Source organism: Periplaneta americana, chromosome 10 (assembly GCF_040183065.1).
Source record: "Periplaneta americana isolate PAMFEO1 chromosome 10, P.americana_PAMFEO1_priV1, whole genome shotgun sequence".
Taxonomy (NCBI): domain Eukaryota; kingdom Metazoa; phylum Arthropoda; class Insecta; order Blattodea; family Blattidae; genus Periplaneta; species Periplaneta americana.
Window position 1 is genome coordinate 147,727,704 of NC_091126.1, and position 25,384 is coordinate 147,753,087.

The 25,384-nt window shown below is 37.2% G+C and overlaps 1 protein-coding gene across 3 annotated transcripts in view; it reads right to left on the bottom strand.

Annotated features, from left to right (window-relative positions):
* Positions 1-25,384, bottom strand: part of LOC138708091 (protein unc-80 homolog) — a 266,651-nt gene that overhangs the window by 61,877 nt on the left and 179,390 nt on the right. For all 3 annotated transcript variants that reach the window (XR_011334570.1, XM_069838254.1, XM_069838256.1), the window contains exons 13-18: positions 24,757-24,909; positions 17,936-18,139; positions 12,859-12,975; positions 10,577-10,720; positions 4,472-4,595; positions 825-1,037 (exon numbers count right to left, since the gene is read on the bottom strand). Coding sequence is in view for 2 of the 3 variants with exons in the window: in XM_069838254.1 (XP_069694355.1) it covers positions 825-1,037; positions 4,472-4,595; positions 10,577-10,720; positions 12,859-12,975; positions 17,936-18,139; positions 24,757-24,909 (955 nt within the window). In the remaining variant the exon portion in view is untranslated. The remainder of the gene's footprint in view (positions 1-824; positions 1,038-4,471; positions 4,596-10,576; positions 10,721-12,858; positions 12,976-17,935; positions 18,140-24,756; positions 24,910-25,384) is intronic.

Sequence of the window (25,384 nt, forward strand, 5' to 3'; positions counted from 1 at the left end):
AAAGTAAAGTAAATCCATGGTGCTACAGCCCATGAAGGGCCGAGACCGAACAGCCCCGACTGCTGACCTCACGTCCACATGCCAACGTAGAGGTGAACGATCATACATGGAAACTACATTAGGTAAAATAATTAATTAAGGTGTACTACTTAGAAAAAAACTATGTAAAATTTAATTTAACTACTAATTCAAATATTAAGTAGTACAAAACCTCTTTTCCTACTAAGCCAATTACGTAAGATCAAGTTTTAGGGCATTTTTAAAGACATTTTTGAAAGATTTTTTGGGTCATAAATGCATTGTTTTTAGGACATTTTTTCATGATTTATAGGTCAACAAAATCCTAGCCCTAGTAGTCATCATATAGTTTCTGAATAATTTTGTGCATTGTATCTTCCTCAGAGTCAGAGTTTAGAAGTCAATTTAACATAAATTGTGAGTAAAGTTGTACAACATATGAATGTCGTCTTCGTCTTCTTCTTCTTCTTATACCAACATTGGAAGGTAAGTCCATTCGTTGCCCAGCAGTGCACTGATGCACCCTGCTCCTTGCAATTTTTTATCGAGATCGGAAGAGACTAGTAAGTGGTTATCCACCTTGTTGTTTGATTCTCTGCATATGGTGCAGTCGTCGGTAGAATATATGCCGAATTTGTAGAGGTAAACAGCTAGGTAGGTATATTCGGTGGCTAATCTGAAGACAACAGTAGCTTCTTTCCTTGGTTAGTTTTTGTATTTTTCCAAAAGCTTAAGAAAGTAATGCAAGTTTTATTAATTAGCTGTAAAAATATTCAAAAGGTAACTCAGGTCACAAAACTACTTACCCAAGAAGGCCACCTGAAAAAGCGACATGGAAACCTTGTGTGGCTTTTTGTTGTCACCTCTGCCACTGTAAGTGAGACTTCCGGTCCGCATTTCAGATGCTGTCTTGATGTTCTGCGCTGTAACAGGTGCAGTCTTGCTGGCAGGTGGACTCATGGCATGTAACACAACAGTGAGCGCAAAGCTGATGTCAGCCTGCCTCATGTGCGGCACATCTGCCAATCAAATGTTACATGAATTACCTTTAATGCATGGAAAGAACAGTGACAATCTCAATCTCAAGATTCCATTATGCTGCAAAGATATATTTTGATGCTCTCATAGGAAGACAAGTCTTCGGCATTACTGATAATCAAGAATTTTCTTTGGACATGTTACTTTTTGTATGTTTAATATTTGATATTTATTTGTCAGTCAGCTTTACAATTCACAGTTATGATGGACCTTCACATTTCTGTTTTTCGATCCACCATCCCTTTAATACATATAACTCTTTTCTATTAATGTATTCTTTGCCGAGAATTTCCTGATTACTTTCTAATGTTCTGTTATGACTGAATTGCTATATGTCCTTCCCCCTCTATCCTCTTCTATTCTCTCCCTCCTACCTAGACTGTCTCCCTTCCATTTCTCGCTCACCTATTAAATAGTGCATCTTCCGTCCTTAATAATTTGCGTTATTTATTTATTTTCTTCTCTACCCTCAAATCCTACCTACTCTTAATCATTGTTTTCCCGCTATTTTCTCCTACATTACTTGCTGACTTTTCCGTTTACTCTATTTTACAACACTTACATCCCTTTTTTTTTTTCCTATCCTCTGATTATTTACATATTTATCTCTTTCTTTTCGCTTCACTCCTAAATTTCCTATTTTATTATCTCTTTCCATATATTTATTTCTATCATACTCCTACAGTTATACGTGGTACATTCATTAAGTTCTAAGACTGAGGGCATAGTGGCGGTGTGGTGCACTAGAACGGATAGGTGGTGCCGTGATATGGTACCTTGTCAGTTAGTCTCTCGTCCCAGCATCATACAGTTACGTGCATATAGTGTAAGCAGAACTACGGTCATTGTTGTGATGGTGATTTGAATGCGCGCGTCGGAACTCGAGTATGTTGCAGTTTGAGCAACTGGCAAACGTCACGTTCTGTCAGAAATTAGGCGAAACTGCTATAACCGATCATAACTGGAGATGAAACATGGTGTTTCCTTTACGATCCGCAACTGAAGCAACAATCCGCCACCTGGAAAACGCCATTATTTCCACGACAGAAAAATCCGCAACAAGACAGGTCAAAAGGCAAGGTGATGCTTTAACAGTTTTTTTTATTCAAATGGAATTGTTCACATAGAATTCATCCCACAAGGTGCAACTGTAGACAAGATCCTCTACAAAGAGATTCTTGGCAGTTTACGCAATTCAATTTTTCGTAAGCGTCCTGAGCTTTGGCATAGGAAGAATTGGCTGTTGCTACACGACAACGCTCCTGCACATCGCTCCGTCCTTGTCCAAGAGGAACTTGCAAGGCAACAGGTCGCTGTTTTGCCATACCCTCCGTACTCACCTGATCTCGCACCATGCGATTTTTTTTCTCTTTCCCCTCATGAAATCAATCCTACGTGGGCGTAATTTTTATGCGGCCAAAAAGGTCATGACTGCCACAAGAGAAGCCATACGGCGTCTTCCTGCCAACATCTTTCAGCAGTGCTTCCAGCAGCTACACCAACGTTGTTGGCAGACGTGCATAGCGGCCAACGGCGATCTGTTTAAGTGTACGCCGTATCACATGGCATCTTCTGAGACATCCAGATTCTTGTGGGTGCCTACCCTTCAGGCGTCAGTGTCAGAACTTAATGACTGTACCACGTAGTACCCCTGATACTACTCCCAACCCATAACATTGAAAAACACGAAATATCTAATTCACTTAATTACACTTGCAATTTCTCTCTCATTTCACTTCACATTTGTTCAGATGTTTTTTTTGTACTGTAATTTCTCATAACCTGTTGGACAGATTTTTTTTTTTTTTCATGTTCAGTAACTACCAAGTACCTTATTCTACAAAACAATGTTCCATTATCTAATAAATAGGATTAAAAAAAAGTATATATACACACACATACACCCAAACACACATGTACATACATATGTGCATGCATACGTATGTACTGTTGAAGACTCCAATCTTGGAACTTGAGGGGTGAGGAAGTGGGGCGATGCAGGGCTAAGCGGGGAATAAAAAACAACAGATAACGTACTGAGGCTTGTGAATTATCATTGCACGTGTTCACCCATCATAGACTGGAGATCGATATATCTGGTGTAAATAAATGAATTCCGGAGCAAGGGACAACCAGTTTTTTATATAGAAGAGACCTGGGTGAATAGCAATATGATATTTCGAAAATATTGGCAAAATGAGTGTGTAAGTGTCCACACGAACTGAGAATTCTGTTGACACATTGAAAATATAGAAAAACAATAGAATACTGTGAAAAACATGGACTCCAATCATACAGTATATGATTAATAAAATTATTAGGCTTGTATTGTTGGAGACCGATTATAGAAGTCGACTGCAGTATGGTACATAGGCCGGGGATGTGAGCTAGTACGAGGACATTGACTTGGTTCTGCGATCGATTACACGAATAACAAGGTGCACATAAACAAATCTGGACAGATCTAAAAGTAAACATACACTACATAGCATTACAAAGATATATTTTTACGTACCTTTCGTTATGTGCAGAAGAACTAACATAGAATTATTCGTGGGTTTGAGTTTCCTCCTTTATTTTCTTGTGCTACAATGTGTCTGTATATAATATCGTCTGTAACCTCGTATATTTGTATTGCATAATTTACATATAGTATTCCAGTCATTCACTTCAGAACTCTCACCAAATTCCGCTGAAAAAATATGCTCCTGAGAACCTTCAATCTTCGGCATTATTATGCAGCAGATACAGTGTTTATGCATGCTACGGTAGTGACTGGCAAACGGAGTATTCAACAGGTACACCATTTATGTATTGTAGAGTACTGACTGGTGAACGGATAGTCAACTTGAAGCTGCTGTAATGCACCCTATCGATCCCCAGCATTACAAACCTAATTATTATAAATTTAAGGGGGCTTACGACAGTGGTAGTGATAGTGATAACATTAGTAATACTGATGATGGTGATGGCAGTGGGGGTAGTGAGAACAGTGACACCGCACCTGAATATAATGCTGACATGACTTGCTCAATAGCTTCCGCTATGAGGTAGGAACAGAACACAATTTTTAGACATCTGGTAGCAGGCTAGCATTACTAATAGGGGTCACTATTGCGAACTGTAGGGTCGCGTCGTATTCCTGTCAGGTTTCAAGATTAGAGTTTTCAACAGTACGTACGCATGCATGCACGCACACGCACACATACATACAGGGTGGGTGGATGGGCGATTAACTACACAAATCAAAACTAAACTAAAATAAACAAGTAAGTAAATAAATAAATAATTAAATAAATAAAAACAATAATAATGAAAAAGATAAAGTAATAGTTTCGTGTAATATAAAACAATTACAATAGTTATCATTAATATTAACAAAATATTGTTAGAGTGCATGCCAATCGCCAATTACCTTTTCTTCCACTACCAACACGAAGACAGAGTGGCATAAGAAGGTTCATGAGCGTATTTTCCGTCTTGTCCTGTGTGGAAAACACAGAACTACCTCCACATACTTGCTCTAGGGAGTATGTTTCCTGTAACACACAACACGTCAGTACTGGTTGACTGAAAGTAAACTATAAAAACTTTCTTTCGGACTTCACACAACGTGTTTCTGCCTTTTAGAAGAGTTTATTCTTGTGCTGATAACAATACTAATACAATTGAGGCGGTTAGAAGCAAAGGGGTGTAAGTGACATTTCTAAAAAAATTATTTAAGTGCATCCAGGGTAAACTAAGGCATTTAAAATTTCAGTGGTAAAGGGATATATCTTTCAACCACATCACACATTAACACTTAAAATTTAAACTTTATGGAATTTATGAATGCTTAATAACTTTTAATCACATTTTATGGAAAATAACGTAAATGCACTTACACCCCTTTGCTTCTGACTGCCTCAATTGTGGTATCAGAGACCGCATGACTGTGTTGATGGCTCACATTACACACGTCTGTTGTTGAGGGTTAATTTCATCACGAGTGTCACTTACCTATATTTGTTATTGTTGCCCCAAGATATTTGAATTTTTCCACTTCTTCAAACGATAATTTTCCAATTTTTATATTTCCATTTCGTATTATGTTCTGTTACGAGACATTATAATATACTTTGTCTTTGCAGGGTTTACTCCCAAACCTATCTCATTACTTGCTTCAAGTAAAATTCCCGTCTTTTCCCAAATAGTCTGTCGATTTCCTTGTAACATATTCACGTCATCTGCATAAACAAGCAGATGATGTAACCTGTTCAATTCCAAACTCTTCCTATTTTCCTGGACTTTCCTAATGGCAGTGGCGTATACTGGTTTAAGGATCTGGGCTACCACTGACCCTATTATTACACAAAATATATTTAAAAAACCCTATAATAAAATTCCTTACCTATTTATATGTGAATTCCAGACGTCTTGATTGGGACGAAAATACTTTGATGACTTCGTCATTGAAATTACAGTTGGGCCGCTTGCAAAGTTTCTCTAGAAATGACTTTTCAATGGACATCAGTGCCAAGCCGGATAAACGTTCTTGTGTATGAGTTGATCTACAGTAGGATTTTATTCTCTTCAACGCAGAAAATGTTCTTTCTACCGATGCTGACGTAGCTGGTATTATCACAATTAATGTTGCCAATTTAAGGACTTCAGGAATAACTTGGTTCAGCTGGTTTTCATATATGGCAGATAATATTTCATGGATAGGTTTGTTCGAAAAATCAAAGACTTCTGCTGAATATATTACACTTAATTCATTTTTCAAACGTACTTGATCAAAGTGACTGTTATAGGACTGAAATAATTTGTTTAGTGCCTCATTCGGGAAGTTTTCTCTATAAGCAGAAAATTTTTGAGAATCTAGAAGATGTGTGAACTGAAGCTTTCCATAATCAGAAAATCTGTCAGTAATTTCCATGTGCATACGATCTAGTATGCTGTAGTTCAGCTGCCTGTATTTCAATTCATCATCTCCTTTTCTTCACTTTAATGGTGGTTCCATTGTATTGGCTGAAGAATTTTCATTTTCCATATTACTCCATATGGACGGAAACCCACTACGTCTGAACTCGGATATAGTATGTTTTAACTTTGATACCTCTTACAAGCAGTATGCTATGTCTAGACTTTTTGTCTGAAGAATATTGTAGAGCACATCTGTATGTGCGAACACTCTAGCATAGACTTCAAGAAGAAATATATTCTGAAACTGTGTGAAAAAATACAAATATCCTTGAGCCTGCACAATTACATCATCATCCCAGTTTTCTTCAGAGTCATTACAAATGATATATTCAAAGAAAGCAGTCAGTTGTTCTCTGTATTCCTTTACTGTATTTACAAGCCAAGATGTAAAATTCCATGTAGTTGGTGCTACTTTTGGGAGTTTCTCTTTCATAAATTCCTTGAGTTTTTCTGATCTTTTAGGAGATGATGAGAAAAATGCAGCTAAACCCGACAGTGTTTTGAAAAAAATGCGGCATTCTGGAATGGATAAAGTAGTTTGTTGCGAAACTAAATTGAGAACATGGCTGTAACAATGGACAAATAGTGCTTGAGGATACTTTTCTTGAACTTTTGTTTTTAAGCCATTAATATTTCCCGCCATAACTGAAGCACCATCGTATGTCTGTGCAATTAACTTATTGCCGACATTGTCTTCTGCTATAACACCTTCCACATGCTGAAACAAAGCAGCAGCAGTTTTGCCTGAACTGACATTTGTGAATCCTATAAACCGTTCTTGAACATTGGCAGTACTGTCGACGTATCTTAAAACAGTGGACAATTGACTCTGATTAGAGCAGTCACTTGTTTCATCAACAACAATGGCCACAAAAGGTGCTTCTTCTATTTCAGATTTTATGTTCTTTATCATAACCCCACTTATAGCAAATATTAAGTCATTCTGAATTGCGGGAGAAGTACCACGAAATACTGTTGAACTCTCAGGATGATTGGCCAGTAAATGGTCAAATTCACTTAAGGAACTTAAATATTCAATATAATTTCCTCTATTGTCTGATTCCACACTCTCATTATGACCCTGAAAAGCCAATTCTTGTTTTCCTAGAAAGCTGACTGCGTTAATAAGATGCAGTAAAATCTCCCGATTTTTTTTCACAAGAGCATTGTGTTGGTTGAAGTGTAGAACTCTTTGCTTATCTAGCTGTAAATCAATTCTTGTCTTCCCAAAGTTTGCAAAGTTCATGCTACTATAAATATGAGCTTTTGATTTGTCGTGTTTTAGGACTGCCGTTCGAAGGGAGTTCATATTAGAAAACCCCTCTTTTGACCACACATTAGTTTTGCGGCTAAATAACAAACATGGCCAGCAAAATAGTTTAGACAGTTTAGAACTACCACACAACCAATTCCACTTACCATATGATGTTGAAGTGAAATGGTGTGTGTACTCACGCTGTTTTTCTTTTACGTCCATGGACAAATTTAACTCAGGAGTTGGTCTTTCCATTTTCACAATTTCAACTTTCTCGTTGTATGTACGACGGTTAAAAGGCACTTTTAATAAACCTTCTATTACACAGTCATTTTCAACACAAACCTCTCCAGAAACTTGTTCTGCCATATTTTTCACAATATCACTTAATTGGGAAATTAAAAATTTAATAATTCACAATTAATATAACTCTTAGACACTCGAACAAATCACAAATTTAAAATACTGCACTGCAAGAACACAATCACATTAATGAGCTAGCGTACTAAGCATATTGTTGCTTCGCGCCTTCCAAGAAACCGATCACGAGAGCGGCAACTCACCTGCCTACAGTGCACGATAGAAACTGAAGGGAGTGGGGGACGGGCAGTTGTGCGACGTGAGCGCAACGGTCACAGGCTACCCTTCGCGGCAGCGGTTTCTCCAGTGATGCCGCCTTGACAACTTGTTTCTTTTGGAGAGCAGAGAGCGCATATAAATCTAACAATTACTTTAATTTTAATTACTGTGGTAAAACTAATACGGTAATACAAAATTATTACATTATGTTATATTATAACCTTTTTCTTTTGTAATTTCCTTGGGCTACCGCCGGTAGCTCCGGTAGTCCGCAAAATACACCCCTGCCTAATGGCATATTCTAGACCTAGAGCAAAGTTAAAAAAGTAAATGTGATGGTGCATCGCCTTGCTTTAGCCCGGAGTGAATTGGAGAAGTGTCAGACAAACTGGCCTTTACAGACTCTGTTTTATGTTTCACTGAGACACATTTTAATTAATCGAACTAGTTTCTTGGGAATACCAAATTCAATAAGAAAATTATATAAAATTCCTCTCTTAACTGAGTCATATTTTTTTTGTAATATATGAATAGCTGACTTACTGTGCCCTTACACTCCTATTTTTTCTCCAATATCTCTCGAATACAAAAAAATATGATCAACAGTCGATCTATTACTCCTAAAACTACATTGATGATCCTCAATAATTTCATCTACATATGGAGTTATCTTCTCAAAAGATTATTGGACAAAATTTTGTAAGACATCAATAAAAATGATATTCCTCGAAAGTTACTACAGTTAGTCCTTTCCCCCTTCTTAAGGTTAGGTATAAATATTGAGTCTTACATTCGGTTAAATATTTAATTTTGTAGTTACTGATTTAGTTATATTGGGTATTATTGAAATATTTGCTGCAGTTTATGTAATAATTTTACTTCCATTTATATGTGATATATTAGAATTTTATCAGAAAGTGTACAAAAATTAAATAATCTTCTTCAAATTGCATGATATTGTTATCAGGACTTAAAATGCTTATACAAAGTGGTGCAGAGAAACGGGAAAATTTCAAACGAATTTTAAGGAATGAAAGAGTATGTGAAAGCTTAAATTTAATAATAAAAATTACTATACATGTTATGCCATTATGAAATAACATTATTTTTTATTTTTTAGAGATCACATCTCTAAGGTGTAGCTCATTTCTTATTGCATATTCCGTCAGTCTGTTTTGGAAATTCTACATAGCACGACCTGGCACTTCAGCAGGGTTGTTAGAGATTTTCTCTTCAATCTGCCTTTTCAGTTCGTCAGTGGTTGCAGGCCTAGTGCAGTACAAAACTATTGAGATGTCCCCACACAAAATAATCACACACTTTGAGGTCAGAAGACATCAGAGGCCATTCAATGATGTGATTTCCAAACAATCTCCATAAAGCTGCCATCAACTACTGGGCCGAATGTGCTGTAGCTCCATCCTATTCAAACAAGGAGTTTTCAATGTCAGCTTCTGGGTAATTTTGTCAGTGCTCTAAAAACTTTTCCATGATGGTAACTTACCGAGTGGATATTACAGTGGTTTCAATGCCCTCGCCAGTTAAAAAAGTGAAGGCTTATAACACCATGTGATAAGATTATAGTTTATTTAATGATGCTCGCAATTGCAGAGGTTATATCAGCATCGTCAGTGTGCCGGAATTTTGTCCCACAGGAATTCTTTTACATGCCAGTAAATCTACTGACGTGAGCCTGTCGCATTTAAACACACTCCCGCAACCTCGAGCATAGAAGACCAGTGCTATACCAACTGCGCTACTGAGGGCGACCCATATGATAAGACAGAACACCATACTGTACATACGATACTATGTAATGGACACTAGTACTTATAGCTGTCTAGGATTTTCCTGTAGCCAATAATGGAAATTCTGTTCCCATTGAAGTGAAAATGGACTTTATCTGACATTCGTAAGTTGTTGATGAAATCAGCATCTGTGTTTATCTTCACCAACATTGTTTCACAGAATTGTCGACGCAAAAATGGTTCCTTGGATTATCTGTAACTTGTAAGTGTGGGGTTTCATCTGATGCTCCTACAGCTCACCTTTATAGATGATGCACGTTGCTGAACTGAGTGGTGAGGGCTTCTGGTGACAGCTTCGACAGTCCCTGGTGTATAAGAAATTCGTGCAGCATCTGGTGGTTTCTTCAAAATTACGAACCCACGTTTTAATTGCGTGACAAGGTGGGACACGTCCATGTACTAGCTGGTAATGATGCTGAAGTCCCCTTTGTGCGGCCGTTATACTTTCACTGTTTCTGTAAAATGCTCCCATGGCAACAGCATGTTGCACACCACTCCATTGCTCCATGATTCTTAAATGGCAAGATGTTCTAAATGAGCTCACACCTATCTCACAGGTTTGCAACATCCCAAGGGCTGCCACCACTATTCTCAAAATTTCCCATTTCTCTCCACCACTCTGTAGTTTAAAGTTAACAAAAGTTCTATTACAAGAAAAAAATACTCCCAGAAGACCATTATAAAATGTGAATGGACAAGTTTATTTTTTATTTTGTGTGCGAACAACAAATTATTGTTATATGCCTTACAAGGACATATGAGGTCACTTTATTTTCTCTTTTAATTACAAAGTCACACCTTGCACATCAGCTTTCGACTAACTTTGTAATTTTAAATTTCCAAATGTGCAATGACTTGCGATCAACACAACTCTCCTCAAGCCATGACTCATAACTGTGACGAGGCAACTTACCCCTATTGCTAATATCTGCAGTGCTATGAGGCGAACGACAGTCGAACAGAAGTGTGGAGGGGGCACCTGGCTCATGAGTGCAGCTGTGGCTGATGAGACACACTCACCCATGCTAGCAGTTGTGGTTTCTCCCACTATTAATGCCTGTAAAGCCAGACAAAAATGTTTAAAAAATCTGGAAAATAGTTTTGAGGTTTGTTAATTTCAATTTCATCTAATTCATGATTAGGGGCATGAATTGGATTAGAAATTAACTTATTATCACTTATTCTCTTAATATCAACCAACAAAAATATATACACATCACAAGGCTCAATGAAGTACTTCATTGTATAGATACGGAAATAAAATTTGAAGCTCCTTCAGTGTATAAGTTTCGTTTACAACACACTGCACATGTGCAGTAAACGAGAGCCTCTGGATATATGCTATTTGTGGACAGTCGTGCAAAATTGTTGCCTACATATAGGTGGACTTCCATCAAGACTCGCTCCAAATTTTAATTCTGTATCTGTACAAGTTTTAGCATCTTTTTGTCCATCATAAGATAGTTCAGACTTCCACAGGGATGATATTAGCCATGAATTACCAGCAATCCTTATTACAAGTAAATTCAGGATAAGTGCAAAAACAATAATTGAGTTTTTTCACCATAAAAGTCTCAAATCACCCCAAGAACGGCATGTGGTAAACATGGCACATGAATTTCTTCTTAAAAAGTCAGTTAGTGACAAAGTAGAAACAGAAGAAGAAAAGAAAGTTAATTTAGAATTAGCAGAATCCAGACATATCCAATCATTGTACTCAACACGAGCAGTACATTTCCCAGAAAATGAATTAATTATATGCCTCTAATTACATTTATAATGAATAAAAGTGCAAAGAAAAAGGTGACATTTATTGTAGTATGCTCTGAAAACAGCCAATGTCTTAAACTTACTATAAATTAATTTATTACAAGAACAACCAAAGTCAGTAAATCTCGAACGGTTTTAGTGCTATAGACTGTTTAAATTATAGAATTAATGATATTTGTAGTCAACATTAATAGTGCAGAATGTCAATTTTCAAAGAAAAGTACTCTTAGAATTATTAACACTCAAATATTATCATCAAATTTAAATCACTCATTCCCAACATTATTTTGACATTGGTTGTTATTGCATTAAGCCATAAATTTAACGAAATCCGAAGATATCATGTTACCAGTATTTAATCTTTTCGGAATATGTATGATAAGAACTTTCTTGTGTTAAATTTTAACGTACCTTGTTAACATGTTTCGACCTATTTTCGGTCATCTTCAGAACTGGTCGTTGTTGGTCTTGGCGCCTCTTGTTTCATGTGTGGGTGCGTTCGTAGTGTAGAGTCAAAGAGTGTATGTGTTTTGAAATTCAGTTGTGTGTTGAGAATATCGTTGGGGTGTGTTTTCGTGTGTCTGTATATTTCATATTGTTCTAGTGTGTTGAGTTTCTGGCTTTTTGGTTGGATGTGCAGTATTTTCATGTCTGTGTTGATGTCTCTGTAGGTGTGGTTGGTATTTGTGATGTGTTCTGCATATGTGGAGGTGTTTTGTAATTTTGTTATGGCTGTGATGTGTTCTTTGTAACGTGTTTGAAACGATCTGCCTGTCTGTCCTATGTAGAAGTTGTTGCAGGTGTTACACTTGAGTTTGTATATGCCTGTGTGGTTGTATTTGTTTGTTTGTGTTGTTTGTGTTGTTTGTGTGTTGAAATGTTTTTGTAGTGTGTTATTTGTTCTGTATGTGATGTTGTAGTTTAATTTCTTGAATGAGGTTGCAATTTTATGTGTGTTTTTGTTTTCGTATGTTAGTGTGATGTATTTTTTGTGTTCTTGTGTTTGTGTTGTATTCTTCTGTTTTTTGTGGTTTTGTTTTGTCTTACGTATTAATTTCAAAACACATACACTCTTTGACTCTACACTACGAACGCACCCACACAGGAAACAAAAGGTGCCAAGACCAACAACGACCAGTTCTGAAGATGACTGAAAATAGGTCGAAACATGTTAACAAGATACGTTAAAATTTAACACAAGAAAGTTCTTATCATACATATTCCGAAGTGATACAGTGTTAAAAGTTGTGTAATCAAGATGTATATTTAATCTTTATTTAAAAGAAAAATTTGTACTCTTCTCAATATTTCTGCCAGACTCTGCTATTAGACACAAGGAATCATTTTTGTGTCATTAAGGGCTATGTGCACAATAAACTTTGTAAAAATGGGTTCTGCCTTAGGCAGAAGAGCAGAATGTGATACCTGACAAGTGCTGATGAGGGTCTTGAGGTGCTGCATGTGAACAATGTATGGGTAACGGGCCAACGTCTCATAAATTCCTTTCAGCAGTCCTGCTGCTGCCTCCCAGTCTGTGTGCCGCTGTAAGACAAAAGGTGCTGTATTACAATAACCCAGCTAAGTGAGAAAACACGTGAAACAAATAACATTTCCTCATCTCCACTTACTTCTTTCATATGAAAAACTACGCAATTCTTCATACCAAGGAATTAACAGATCCTCAAATGATACGAGTTTTTAGGTTTTCATAGTGACTGTGTTCAGAAGATGATAACAGAATCTTGATATCTCCAGCATTTCGGAACTGTATGCAGGTTTCATCATTAAAGCAAATTGGTACGACCTGAAGAGCCACCTACTCTGAAGGATGTATTATTCCTGACTACTACAAACCACTGGGCATTCTTTTAACTCACCTCTCTCTTAATTGAATCGCTGATTGCAAAAACACCCTAAGTCACATTTTGATTGAAAATGAGTTGAGCATTATAGTGGCCACCTCACACATTGATGCATCAGTCTGGACAGAAAAATAACCTAAATGATAATTAAGTACTGTGAAGCACAAATCATCAATATTACGTTGAGTGTAAAAGCACCCTAAGTGGAGAAGCCTAGTTGTTTTTGTTAGCTCTACTGGAGAAAAGCTCTTTATGCTGCATAGATGTATGTGTTCACAATAGAGGAGCTTATTGGCGTGTATTCCAAAAGTAAATCAAAACATTTTTCAGAATATAGAAAAACTCTGTTTAAAAGACAGAATATGATGGGACATAATATTTATAATAAGGATAATTTCAATGTTGTATTATGTATATTTCAAGGATTTGGAACAGAAGAATACTGATGTGTCAATGTTCACTCTAACCCGCTATCTCCTGGCACAATTGAATGGTTCAGAACCATAGTTGGCCAAGCGCCATTTACTAAAACCGTAGAAAACAAGGGTTAAAATGAAGTTATTACCATAATTCAATGGAAACATATAGCAAGTAATATAAAGTATACACATTAAAACTAAATGATATGTCAATCTTCATTAAACTATGGTGTTCACTTAACTTTAACCCTTGCTTTCTCAGTTTTTAATAAATGGCATTTGGCCCACTATGGCTCTGAACCCTTCAATTGTCTCATGGGTGATGCCTTATGAGGTTCAAACCTGTCTTCGGACAGTTGACTATACAACAACAATGTTCAGTTGCTAGAAAAATAAAAAACATAAACAAATGTGCAAAATATTATTACATACAAAGTATAGTTAGTACAATGAAAACGCTCACCAACTTGTTTTCAATGATTTAATTAAAGTTTGTTTAAAATTTGAAGTGTCTGAAGCCAATTTTTAGATCAAATACCAATTACTTTGAAATGAATACAAAAACAACCTAAGTCCATGCCATAAATTAATTTTTTAACACATTTGTAATCTAATTTTGAATCTCAACTGTTGGGATATTTTCAGGAACAAGACATTCTATAACGAGATAAGTTTATAACTATGTCTAGCAATGCATTAATCCGATATAATGTTTTTTCAAGTTTTCACGAAATGTGTATTTTGTGACTTAGGTTGTTTTTGCTATCAGCAATTCAATTGTTCTGATATAATAAATTTCAATGGCCTTTATAATAAATTACATGTACTCAATAGCTTGACTTTTTGGCTAAAATAATGGTTTGCGATTAATGCATTTACACTATAATAGACTTTCCTGGTTGTTATAACCTAATGCATCGGGAGTGTTCCTTCTTACATGTTTCAATACTATGACCAGTTAGACTGATGTATAATTCGCATGGAATTTGATATATTCTCGGAATATTTAATCATATGTTATTTTCCTTGGGTTTTAGGAAATTGCTTATTTTATTTGGGGCACCGAAATAGTTTTTATGTTATATTTGGCTTATCTTCTACTATTTAAATTCAGAAATTGAATTTTGGAATTAATATTGTCCTCCTCACATATCACTCTAGCCCTAGTTACTAGTGTCGAAAGAGCTGCCTGTTAGGATGATGGTAATGTGATGAGGTATTCAAATACATGTTAATATGTAGGCCTATAGGTTTTCAGAGAACCTTTTATTGTCCTCTGTCTGTTTTCTGTATATATCAATGTTAAAAAAAGGGCATGTGATCTTGTGACTATCTCCATGATCAGTTGTATATTCAGATACTGATTGTGATTATTGATGTGGGTGTGAAATAGATTTAGTTTCTGCAAACCAAACTATGAGTCCTGAAACTTTTGAATATCTCAACAGCAAACGTTCTGATGGAGGCAGACAAAAAAGTTAAATTTTTTTCTTCCACCATGTTAATAATGTCAATAGAAGTACTTGTACAAATTTTGACTACTCGACCACAATTACGAGGGCCATAAGAAAAAATAAGTTCGCCAGGGGTCGTTAACAGAAAAAAACCACAATTTCATTGGACAAATTTATAGGAACAGACACAGGAATTGTTGAGCTATTTTTCAACGTATTTTCCACCGGAATTGAAACATTTCTCATTTCATGGGATCGACAGAGAGAGGTGCAGACGCAGTCAAACACTAGTTCCGATCTGAGGCGGCTGACTTCTACGACACAAATACTGATCCCATGGTATGACAAATGTCTCAATTCCAGTGGGGGATGTGTTGACAAATAGCGCAACAATTGCTGTAACTGTTTCAATAAATATTTGTGCTTTTTTCTGTAAATAGCCTCAGGGAAAATCACTTTCTGGACGGCCTCGTAATTGCTGTCGAGTGGCCAAAATTTGTATAAGCACTTCTTTTGACATTTTTAACATGGTGGAAGAAAAAAATTAACTTTTTTTATCTGCCCCCATCAGAACATTTGCTTGTCAGTGCCATGCTAAGCAATGAAGGAAAATTTGAACAAGAGATTTTAAATAGAACTAAGAAAGCAGTCTCAGCTTATTACCAAATAAACTATACTATTGTAGGAAAAACTGAGATCAGTGTTAAAACAAAATGCAGACCTACAACGCAAACATGATCCCTATGATGTTGTATGGTATGGAAAATCTAGAACTACGAACAAGTATATGAGTGAGATGACTGCCATAGAGACGAAGTATGTGAGGTGAGCAGTAGAAAAAACCAGAAGAGATAAAATTCGAACTGAAAGAATCCAAGAAGAAGCTGGACAAAAGAAAGTGATGAGTGTGGTTGTAGAGCAGGGCTGGGCAGCAAGAGTGGATTCTACTCTCTCACGGGGAGCCATATGATTTCTCTTCATCCCCTTTCTTCCCCGCCGAACACCGCGCAGCGTTGATTCAGTGACGGATGAATATTAAGCGTCCCCGTTTAGAGTCTGGTTCTGCTCCCGATGCCCAGCCCTGTTGTAGAGGAATGTCAATTCATGTGGAATGGTCATGTTAACAGAATGGGAGAGAAGAGAAAACGTTATGAATATGTGGAAAGAAGGAAGAACTGGGTGAGGAAGACCTCGCAGTAAATGTAAGGATAGAATCAAGAGAATTGGGCAGAAACGTGGGAAGATAGTCGTGGATATGACAGAGATTGTGCACAGATAGTTCGGAATGAGTGAAATGGATATAACGAGGCTACTCCAATGCTTAAGATATATCATGGGCTTCAAGAAGAAAAAGAAAACTGTATGTTCAAACTATAAATTTAATGTGTGGTCTACTTACTGAAACCAACAACTATGTGTATACTGAATAACTAATGTTTCAAAATGCCTCATATAGAAATTGGCTATAATTGGAGATAAAGTAGAACCCACATCAACATCATCTATTTGTTCACAGTAATTCCTGTTACACGAAAAAAAAAAAAAAATTAAGTCAAGACATAATGAAATAGCTTTCTTATATTATTGTCAAAAATATTTCCTAGCAAATTTATGGTTTTCTGTAAGGGGAATCTGGTAAATGTTATGGTAATATCACAGTCTAATATATACAGTCACGAAGCTCAATACGTAGTAAATATGCATCCATAGATAGTTGCTATCCACTAGGATCGCTAATATCGCCTTATTACATATAATGCGAAATAGTACCGGCACAGTCTATTATTCCTTGCATCTTCACAACTCAAGTTTCGTGACTGTATATACTAGACTGTGGTAATATCAAAACTTACCAACAGATGGGATTATTTCAGTTAGAGTTTATTTAAAGTCTAAATTAAGTCTGTGAATTCATGAACAAAATCACCTTAACAAAATTAAATTCTATAAAAGACATTGAAAACTAGAGGTCGTGTTCTATTTGAGGTCGTCTCATATTCGGGTAAACATGGTATTATTATTATTATTATTGAGAAGCATGCCATACGTTATACATGTATCAATCAGGGCATTTGTCGACACAATTTTTTTTTCAATTAAAAATAGTTACTATTCATTCTGAATAAAATATAATTTTGAAATTGCACCTATAAACTACGATTATGAATTAAATTAAAATATTTAAGTAGTATGTCTCAAAACCATAAAATCACGGCCTTACTATATTATTAATTAAATTTATAATAATAATAATAATAATAATAATAATAATAATAATAATAATAATAATAGTAGCAGCAGCAGCATATTCTTTAAGTTAAAATTATTCATTTGAACTTTTTGTTGGACATTCTATACACATCTACATGTATGTTACTAAACTTCTCAGATTTCAAATCTAGGCATTCATTCTATACCAGTGGTCATCAGCATTCGCTGAAATGGGTAACAGATAAGCAGTGCATCGTAATATGCCCCGTCATGCAGCAGGAAAAGGCAGAGAGCATACCCAACAGCAGCCACGGATGCACCATATCCGCGGGTAAGAGACACTAGCCAGAGGGTGCACTGTGCTGATGACCACTGCTCTATACTATCAAACCACTTCTCTTTTAGCATTTCATTTCTTTTAATTAACTTTCAATTTCCAGAATAGTAACTCTCCAGCTTTGAGCTAAGGTAATGTCTTACAAGAAATAAATGAAAGCAATTACGAAGTATTTCGTGGTTTTTCAAATTGCCAATATTATCAATTTGTAATAAATACCCTGATAGAGGATTTCTTGTTTATTTTGTTGAAAGTTTTGTCTAGCCGACGAAGAATGGATATTAGTGCTGGCCGCATTGCTTCATTGGTCCACTCTGTAGAAGGCAGGATGTCACTCATGTAGTGCTGGAGTCCTCTGCATGCCATTGTGTCCGGATCGTATGGAGAGACTTTGAGGAGACTGTGAGCAATGTCAGCCAGGCGCTGTAAGAAACAAAACTATCTCAGAAAGATTGGCAGTGGGTCTCAACTTAACTGTAACTTCATACATGTACGACAGAAGGTACATTACACATAGAAGACTATTGACCTATCAAAGATCTCCACAGTCATTACTAGACGACGGATTTTCGCTCCCTACACAGTAACAAGACGTCACGTCCCTTGATTTACAGAGGGAGCATAGCAATGAGTTCAATAACCTCCCTGCAACTGACAAACTTAACGTTCAGTATTGGGACTCAAAATCCAATGTCTGGTCATTACCTTGACGACATCTCTTATCAATAGTCGGAAACAAAGACATGGAATTTTCCTTTACTCATCATTATTCATGAAGAGAACATGCATTAAATCTATTATCTGATGTCAGCAACAGTCTATGAATATTTTTCACCTAAAAATCCACTGCCAACAACAGAAGTGAACCCATTTACCTTGGTTCCAAAGACAAGCACTGAAACACTAGATACTGAGGCTAACTATGGAGCCTTCTGCTGCTGTTTCTGCACAGAAACGAACCATTCTGAAGTTTATTTTTATCTTTTGTATTCTATTCACAATGCTATCATGGAAAAAAGAATCATTAAAAATTTATGTATAGGGTTAGGCTACGATTTGAGATTTTTTTTTGCTGTTAATGGTGCGAATGTTAGTGTGTAGTCATTTGTTTCTCTACCTACTTTCTTGTTCTCAGATCAAGGCACCCAATGGATAGGATCCTGTTCGCCCCATATATATTTTTTTAGTTGGTTATTTAACGACGCTGTATCAACTACTAGGTTATTTAGCGTCAATGAGATTTGTGATAGCGAGATGGTATTTGGCGAGATGAGGCCGAGGATTCGCCCATATATATTTTTTTTAGTTGGTTATTTAACGACGCTGTATCAACTACTAGGTTATTTAGCGTCGATGAGATTTGTGATAGTGAGATGGTATTTGGCGAGATGAGGCCGAGGATTCGCCATAGATTGCCTGACATTTACCTTACAGTTGGGGAAAACCTCGGAAAAAACCCAACCAGGTAATCAACCCAAGCGGGGATCGAACCCGCGCCTGAGTGCAACTTCAGACCAGCAAGCAAGTGCATTAACTGACTGAGCCATGCCGGTGGCTCGCCACGCTGGTTCGAGTCCTCATGGGGGAAGAAATTTTCTCATGAAATTTTGGCCAGTGTACGGGACCAGTGCCCACCCAGCATCGTGATGCACTTGGGGAGCTGCGATAGGTAGTGAAATCCAGTTGCGAATGCCAGCTATAACAGCTGAGAGGATCATCGTGCTAACCACACGATACCTCCAGTCTGGTTGGATGATCGTCCACCTCTGCTTCGACATGTGGGCGTGAGGCCAGCAGCCGTCTGGTCGGTCTAGGCCCTTCACTGGCTGTAGCGCCACGGATTATATTATACAAGTAATGAAAGTATGCAGGATGAAGATGAAGTGATGATAATGATGTTTAATACGGCACATCAGCATTTGTGACTATTTTGCGCTCTTACATAACATTATTTAAAACAAGACACAATAAATAGCATAAGTAAAATACGAAGACGAGCTAAAAACGTTGTCACACTAAAATGAGGCAGACAAATTCATTAAGAACTAGTGGATTCGTTATATACCATAAAAATGAACAATTTTTAGATCCAAAACAATGTCAAAGGAACCATAAGACAACCACATGCTAAATGTCTGGCAATCTGAGATATAAAAATATTCTAAAAATTCTTCGTACCGGTATGTAAAATGTTAAAAATGTAGAGTTTAGGTAAAACAAATAACTAAAATAACCAGAAGTAAAGGGCCTGGTGGATAAATAACAGGCCAATAGTGATGAAGAAGAAAATTATAATGACAGTGAAGTGGGCATGGGGTTAAGGTTGCCATATGCCACAGATTTCATGTACAGTCCGTGAATTTATAGTGCAAGGAGAAAGTCATGCCCGAAAAGTCGGAAGTCTGCGATTTTGAATGAAGTCGAACAGAAATTTGAAAAATTGCAATAATATGTGAGACAGAATCGAAATGGCACTAAAGTGGATGCACGATGCAGTGGATTAGGTCTTGCGAACTGAAGAAAGTGTTCTCTTTGACCAGGTGATGAAACTGAAATCTTTCCTATCTGACAAATCTGGATAAATTATTTTGTATCACAGCTGTTTATCTGTGTTTCAGAATTCCTGAAAATTGTAGAATTTACTTCTCTATGACCGGGCATTATGCCACTGTTGATGAATACTCAATGGATAGAAGAAAAGAACAGATTATAATTATCACTTAAGTCAGTAAATATAATTCTGCAGATAGACTACAATATAACATGAAAACTGTAAATATCAGTGAATTTCACAAGGTCATTCAGAAACAAAGATCCTTTCTTGTGTTCACAGTTCTATAGTCCCGTCGCGCTTATTTCCAGCATCCAATCACGTTGCAGGTCAGCTACATTTAAACGTGTGCATCTTGTGATTTGCTACTGATGACATTATGCACTTCCTAAGGCTCGATAAATATTTAATATAATTGTCCGCCATTTTGGCTCTTTCGTTGGCATTCGCAGAAAGCGCACAAGGACGTTATTTGCCGCTCAATTATTTCCTCAATTACAGTACGTTTGATTTAATCACAGGAGCTACGACATGATGTCTAATGGTGCGGCAAATAGAGTCCTCGTCTGGTAGCTCGGCAATGAAAGAACAAAAATGGCGAACGATACTACATACCTAGACTTTATAGAGCCTTCACTTCCTAAGGCATAAGCAAAGAAGAGGAGTCACGACGGAAATAACAAGGACACGACTATAAGAAGTAGAAGTAGTAGGCCTACTGTGAAATTGGTCTGCTGCTAAAATAAATGGCAATGTATTTTTATTTATTTTTTTATTTTTTTTTATTTTATTTGGTTATTTAACGACGCTGTATCAACTACTAGGTTATTTAGCGTCGATGAGATTGGTGATAGCGAGATGATATTTGGCGAGATGAGACCGAGGATTCGCCATAGATTACCTTGCATTCACATTACGGTTGGGGAAAACCTCTGAAAAAACCCAACCAGGTAATCAGCCCAAGCGGGGATCGAACCCGCGCCCGAACACAACTTCAGACCGGCAGGCAAGCGCCTTAACCGACTGAGCCACGCCGGTGGCTGGCAATGTATTGCCCAAGCTATATAAGAAGATAATACTGATAAACAAGATAAAGTGTTAGGATTGGTATTTTCTAGGCTAGAGGGCCTTGGTCTATCGGTAATACAACCAAATGTTTTGTCCACTACTCCGGTGGACATCTTCAGTGGTGTGGTACACGTGAGTGGAGAGATCTGCTAAGTGTATAAAGGACGACTGTACTGAGACTGGTAGCACATCAATATTTAAGGTGTGGGAGGGTTGTGGCTTGTCACAGTGGTCTGCACCAGTGGCTTCGGTGTTCTGATTGGCTGTCATAGTGTCCAATTGTCGGAGAAAGGGTTTGATGTGTGTGCTTCTGAGGACCAGATACCAAGCTTTGTTGACCTTGAATCCTTCCTCCTTACGGTTAAAGTTGTTTTTGTGTTTGTGTATTTCAATATCCTCCCGATTAACCTGGCATAAAAGTGTAGCGTACTGCTTAGGATGTCAGTGTCCTCAAACCTGATGTGTTTTTCTCCCATACTACAGACAAGTTACAGACCATATCAGCAAGACACTACAGCAACACAACGTGGAGACAATCTTCACACCTACTAGGCAGATTCGTAACTGGTTACGGTCGGCCAAGGACAAACGAGACCGACTTTCATCAGCTGGAGTATACAGAATCCCGTGTTCCTGTGGGTTAGTGTACATAGGTACAACACAGCGTAGCTTCAAGACCCGAATCACCGAGCATAGAAGGAACTGCTGTCTAGGTCACGTGGACAAGTCAGCCTTAGCCGAGCATGCTTTTAAAGATGAGGATCACAACATTAGGATCATCGTGCTAACCATACCCCTATACTTTGCATTGTAAAGTTGGTCACACACTGCAATCATAGTTGTCATTCATTTTTAAACAAAGATAGATTCAAATTTGCCTGATAATGCTAAAAGGTAATGAAATATCAATAATCATGACGTTTTTGTATTATACAGAGTGTTTCCGAGGTGGTGTTACAAACTTTCAGGGATGATGGTGAAGGGCACATGTATTAATTTGAGATAAGGAACCATGGTCCGGAAATGACTGAGTCGAAAGTTATAAGCAAAAATAGTTGTGTGGAAATGGAATTGTAATTTGGCACCACATGCCCTCCTTCCCTTGACTTTTGGAACAGTTGTGGAAAAATGATATGGGCCGGATGTCTCCTAAGTGGGTACTTGGCCAGATACAATCTGTGAGCTTGTCTACTGTTCCCATTGGCTCATCTGTATTCGAAAATCAGGTCTGCTTATTCCGCTCTCGTGTACACCTCTATTTCACTAGAACTGATCGACTGGACACTGCAACTTGTACACATACACTGCTGTCTACAGACATGCATAACAGGACCGACAATGTCTGTTGCACATTATGCTATCTGCATTGCTTTAGTGTGGTTTCCTGTCCCCATCCCTCAGACAGAGCACTGAATGGAATATTGTAAGTAGACAACGTAAACAACGTCAGATGAATACAGTATGTGTAAGATGTACAGATAAATACATATAAATAAGGTGTACATAGGAATAAAATTATTCCATTTCCACACAACTATTTTTGTTTGTAACTTTCGACTCGGCCATTTCCGGACCAGGGTTCCTCGTCTCAAATTGATACATGAGCCCTTCGCCATCATCCCTGAAAGTTTGTAACACCACCTCGGAAACACTCTGTATAGTAATACCAGTCTAAATTTAGTTTATAAAAATGTAAAATTTTCACTAGAAATCAGTAATTTTATTGGGTAATTTAAGTAGCACAAAACCATTTCAAACTGTTTATAAATTCCCACTAATAAAATATGCTGCTAATTATTAATTCTATGTGAGCAACTTTAGGTATGTACAAAATCTGGCAATAATATGGCATGTTGTGCATACAGGGTTCTCTCAAATAATGTGCATTCTTTTGTGATAATCATCACATCTCGAGGCAACACCTCATCCCACCCCATTTTGGCTTTATGAAAACTGGTAACCCTAGCTTGAGATGAACACAGACTTGTGATGGGTGAACGAAATGCAGTATTATGTATAGAGTATCTGGATGAAAGGTATTAAAAAATCTTTCCTGTAGTCCTCAATTTGTTCTCCTAGATTTGGATGCTTTCCGTGTTGGAGATTCACATCCATACTGCGCTCTGAAATGACGGCGAACAGCTGTAATAGAATTTAATTAAGCTAACCACAGCACACATGCAACCTTCTCCTGCAGTGCCCACTAAGTTCAGCTAAAGGTACGGTTACAGATCACTACTTTTGCTGCGCAACTTTTGTACTGTAGCTGCAAAAGTTGCGTGTCGTGTTTACACATAAGCCAAAAGTAGCGTGCTGCACGCTACTTTTCGTGCTGCGCAACCCGAGTGCTGCAAAAGTTGCAACTGGAGGTTGCAAGTCTGTTCACACACAAGGCGTTACTTTTGCAGCCGCAGTCATGCTGCAGGTTTCCATCTCCTTGTTGACTTCTCAATATACATTTTGTGGTTATGTTCGCATTATTAAGAAGCTCGTGCAAAAGCTTACTTATCTATTATTTGCTTTTCTGTCCTAACTAGTATTCAGAAATTGACATTATTTTTACTATAAAGCTCTTAAAAACACCTATATACTTAAATGATAACCAACAGCATATTCACGTAATCAATGTTGGCAACCCTCCTGTTTCGAACTACGCTACGGAAAATTTAAAAAATGAATTATGTCGTCAGCAATTATGCTCAGACTGTGTTGTGTATTTAATAACTGTTACAAATAATTTATTTTCATCACATCTAACATTAAAATATATCCAAACAATAAAAGTATCATTGGCACATTTGGGTGGCAACACTGGTCGCAACCTCAGCAAAAGTTTCAACAAAACCGATGTAAAAAATGCTGCAGCAGCAACCCTGAGAACCCTGTTCACACGTCGCTACTTCTAAGCTGCGCGCAGTATGAAAAAGTAGCGGGCAGCAGGTTCGGCAGCCGCTACTTTTCGAGTTGCACTGTTGTTCACACGTCGCAGTACGAGAGTTGCGCAGTTTTTTGTACTGCAGCGCTGCAAAAGTAGCGATGTGTGACCGTACCTTAAGGTTACCAGCTGGCATGTGCTTGAGCAGGATATGAATAAAACTTTGACAGATTGTTTTTGCGGTAGCAAAAACTGAAAGTGTTATAAATACTTTCTGAAATATCACATTTTATTTTGGATACTTTTCATGTGAAGACAAAGTATCTCATTATTTTTACCAGATCTATTGCATATTATGTTGGGAACAGAGAAAACCAAATATATATTAAACAAAGCAAATAAAAACAGTTTAAGTTGAGCTGCTTTTATCTGTATGAAAAAGTTTTAAAATGCAAGCCAATTCTTTTGGTAGTTTAAAAGTAATTAAACAAAATGTAGGTACGAAAATACATTTCAAATTCTTCTCAAAGAAGACAGAACTCTTACCACGTGCGCCCTGATGTCGAGCAACTCTATTGTTTTACTATCTTGACCTGATTTCTTGTTGATCTCGTTCAGTCTATTAGTGCACTTTGTTAGGAATTCTGCCACCATGGACAATAATATGTCTCGTGGACGTCGAAATTCACTTCGCAGAACCTGTAACCACAACAGTATTATCATTACATAATTTCATTTCTGTGTAGGGAACAATTTTTTACATCACTGAGATTTTTTCCCATTAACTTTTAAGTTATTTTAATCCTTGTCAACATGCTATTAGGTCGCACTAGTAGCTACTGCAAAACTTAACTGTCACAAGGAAAATGTGACGTGTTAAATAATCACTCTGAGATGGTGGGATGGTTAAAGGATTGTGAAAAGAGATGTTCTGTTTTCTGATACCTTCAGAAGGACATGTACAGACTTATGCTGCATTTGTTATTTATGATAGATGTATTTCAATTTTTAAACTATGTTACTTCCGGTTTCGAATACTATCAGTGTATTCCGAATCTTGGCACTGAGCAATCAGATGGCATCATGCTGTTCCGAATTTCAGCGATTACATCATTGATGCTTCAGCGCTGTAGCAGAATTTCCATCAGTGTGCAGAGGTGGTGGCAGTGTCCAT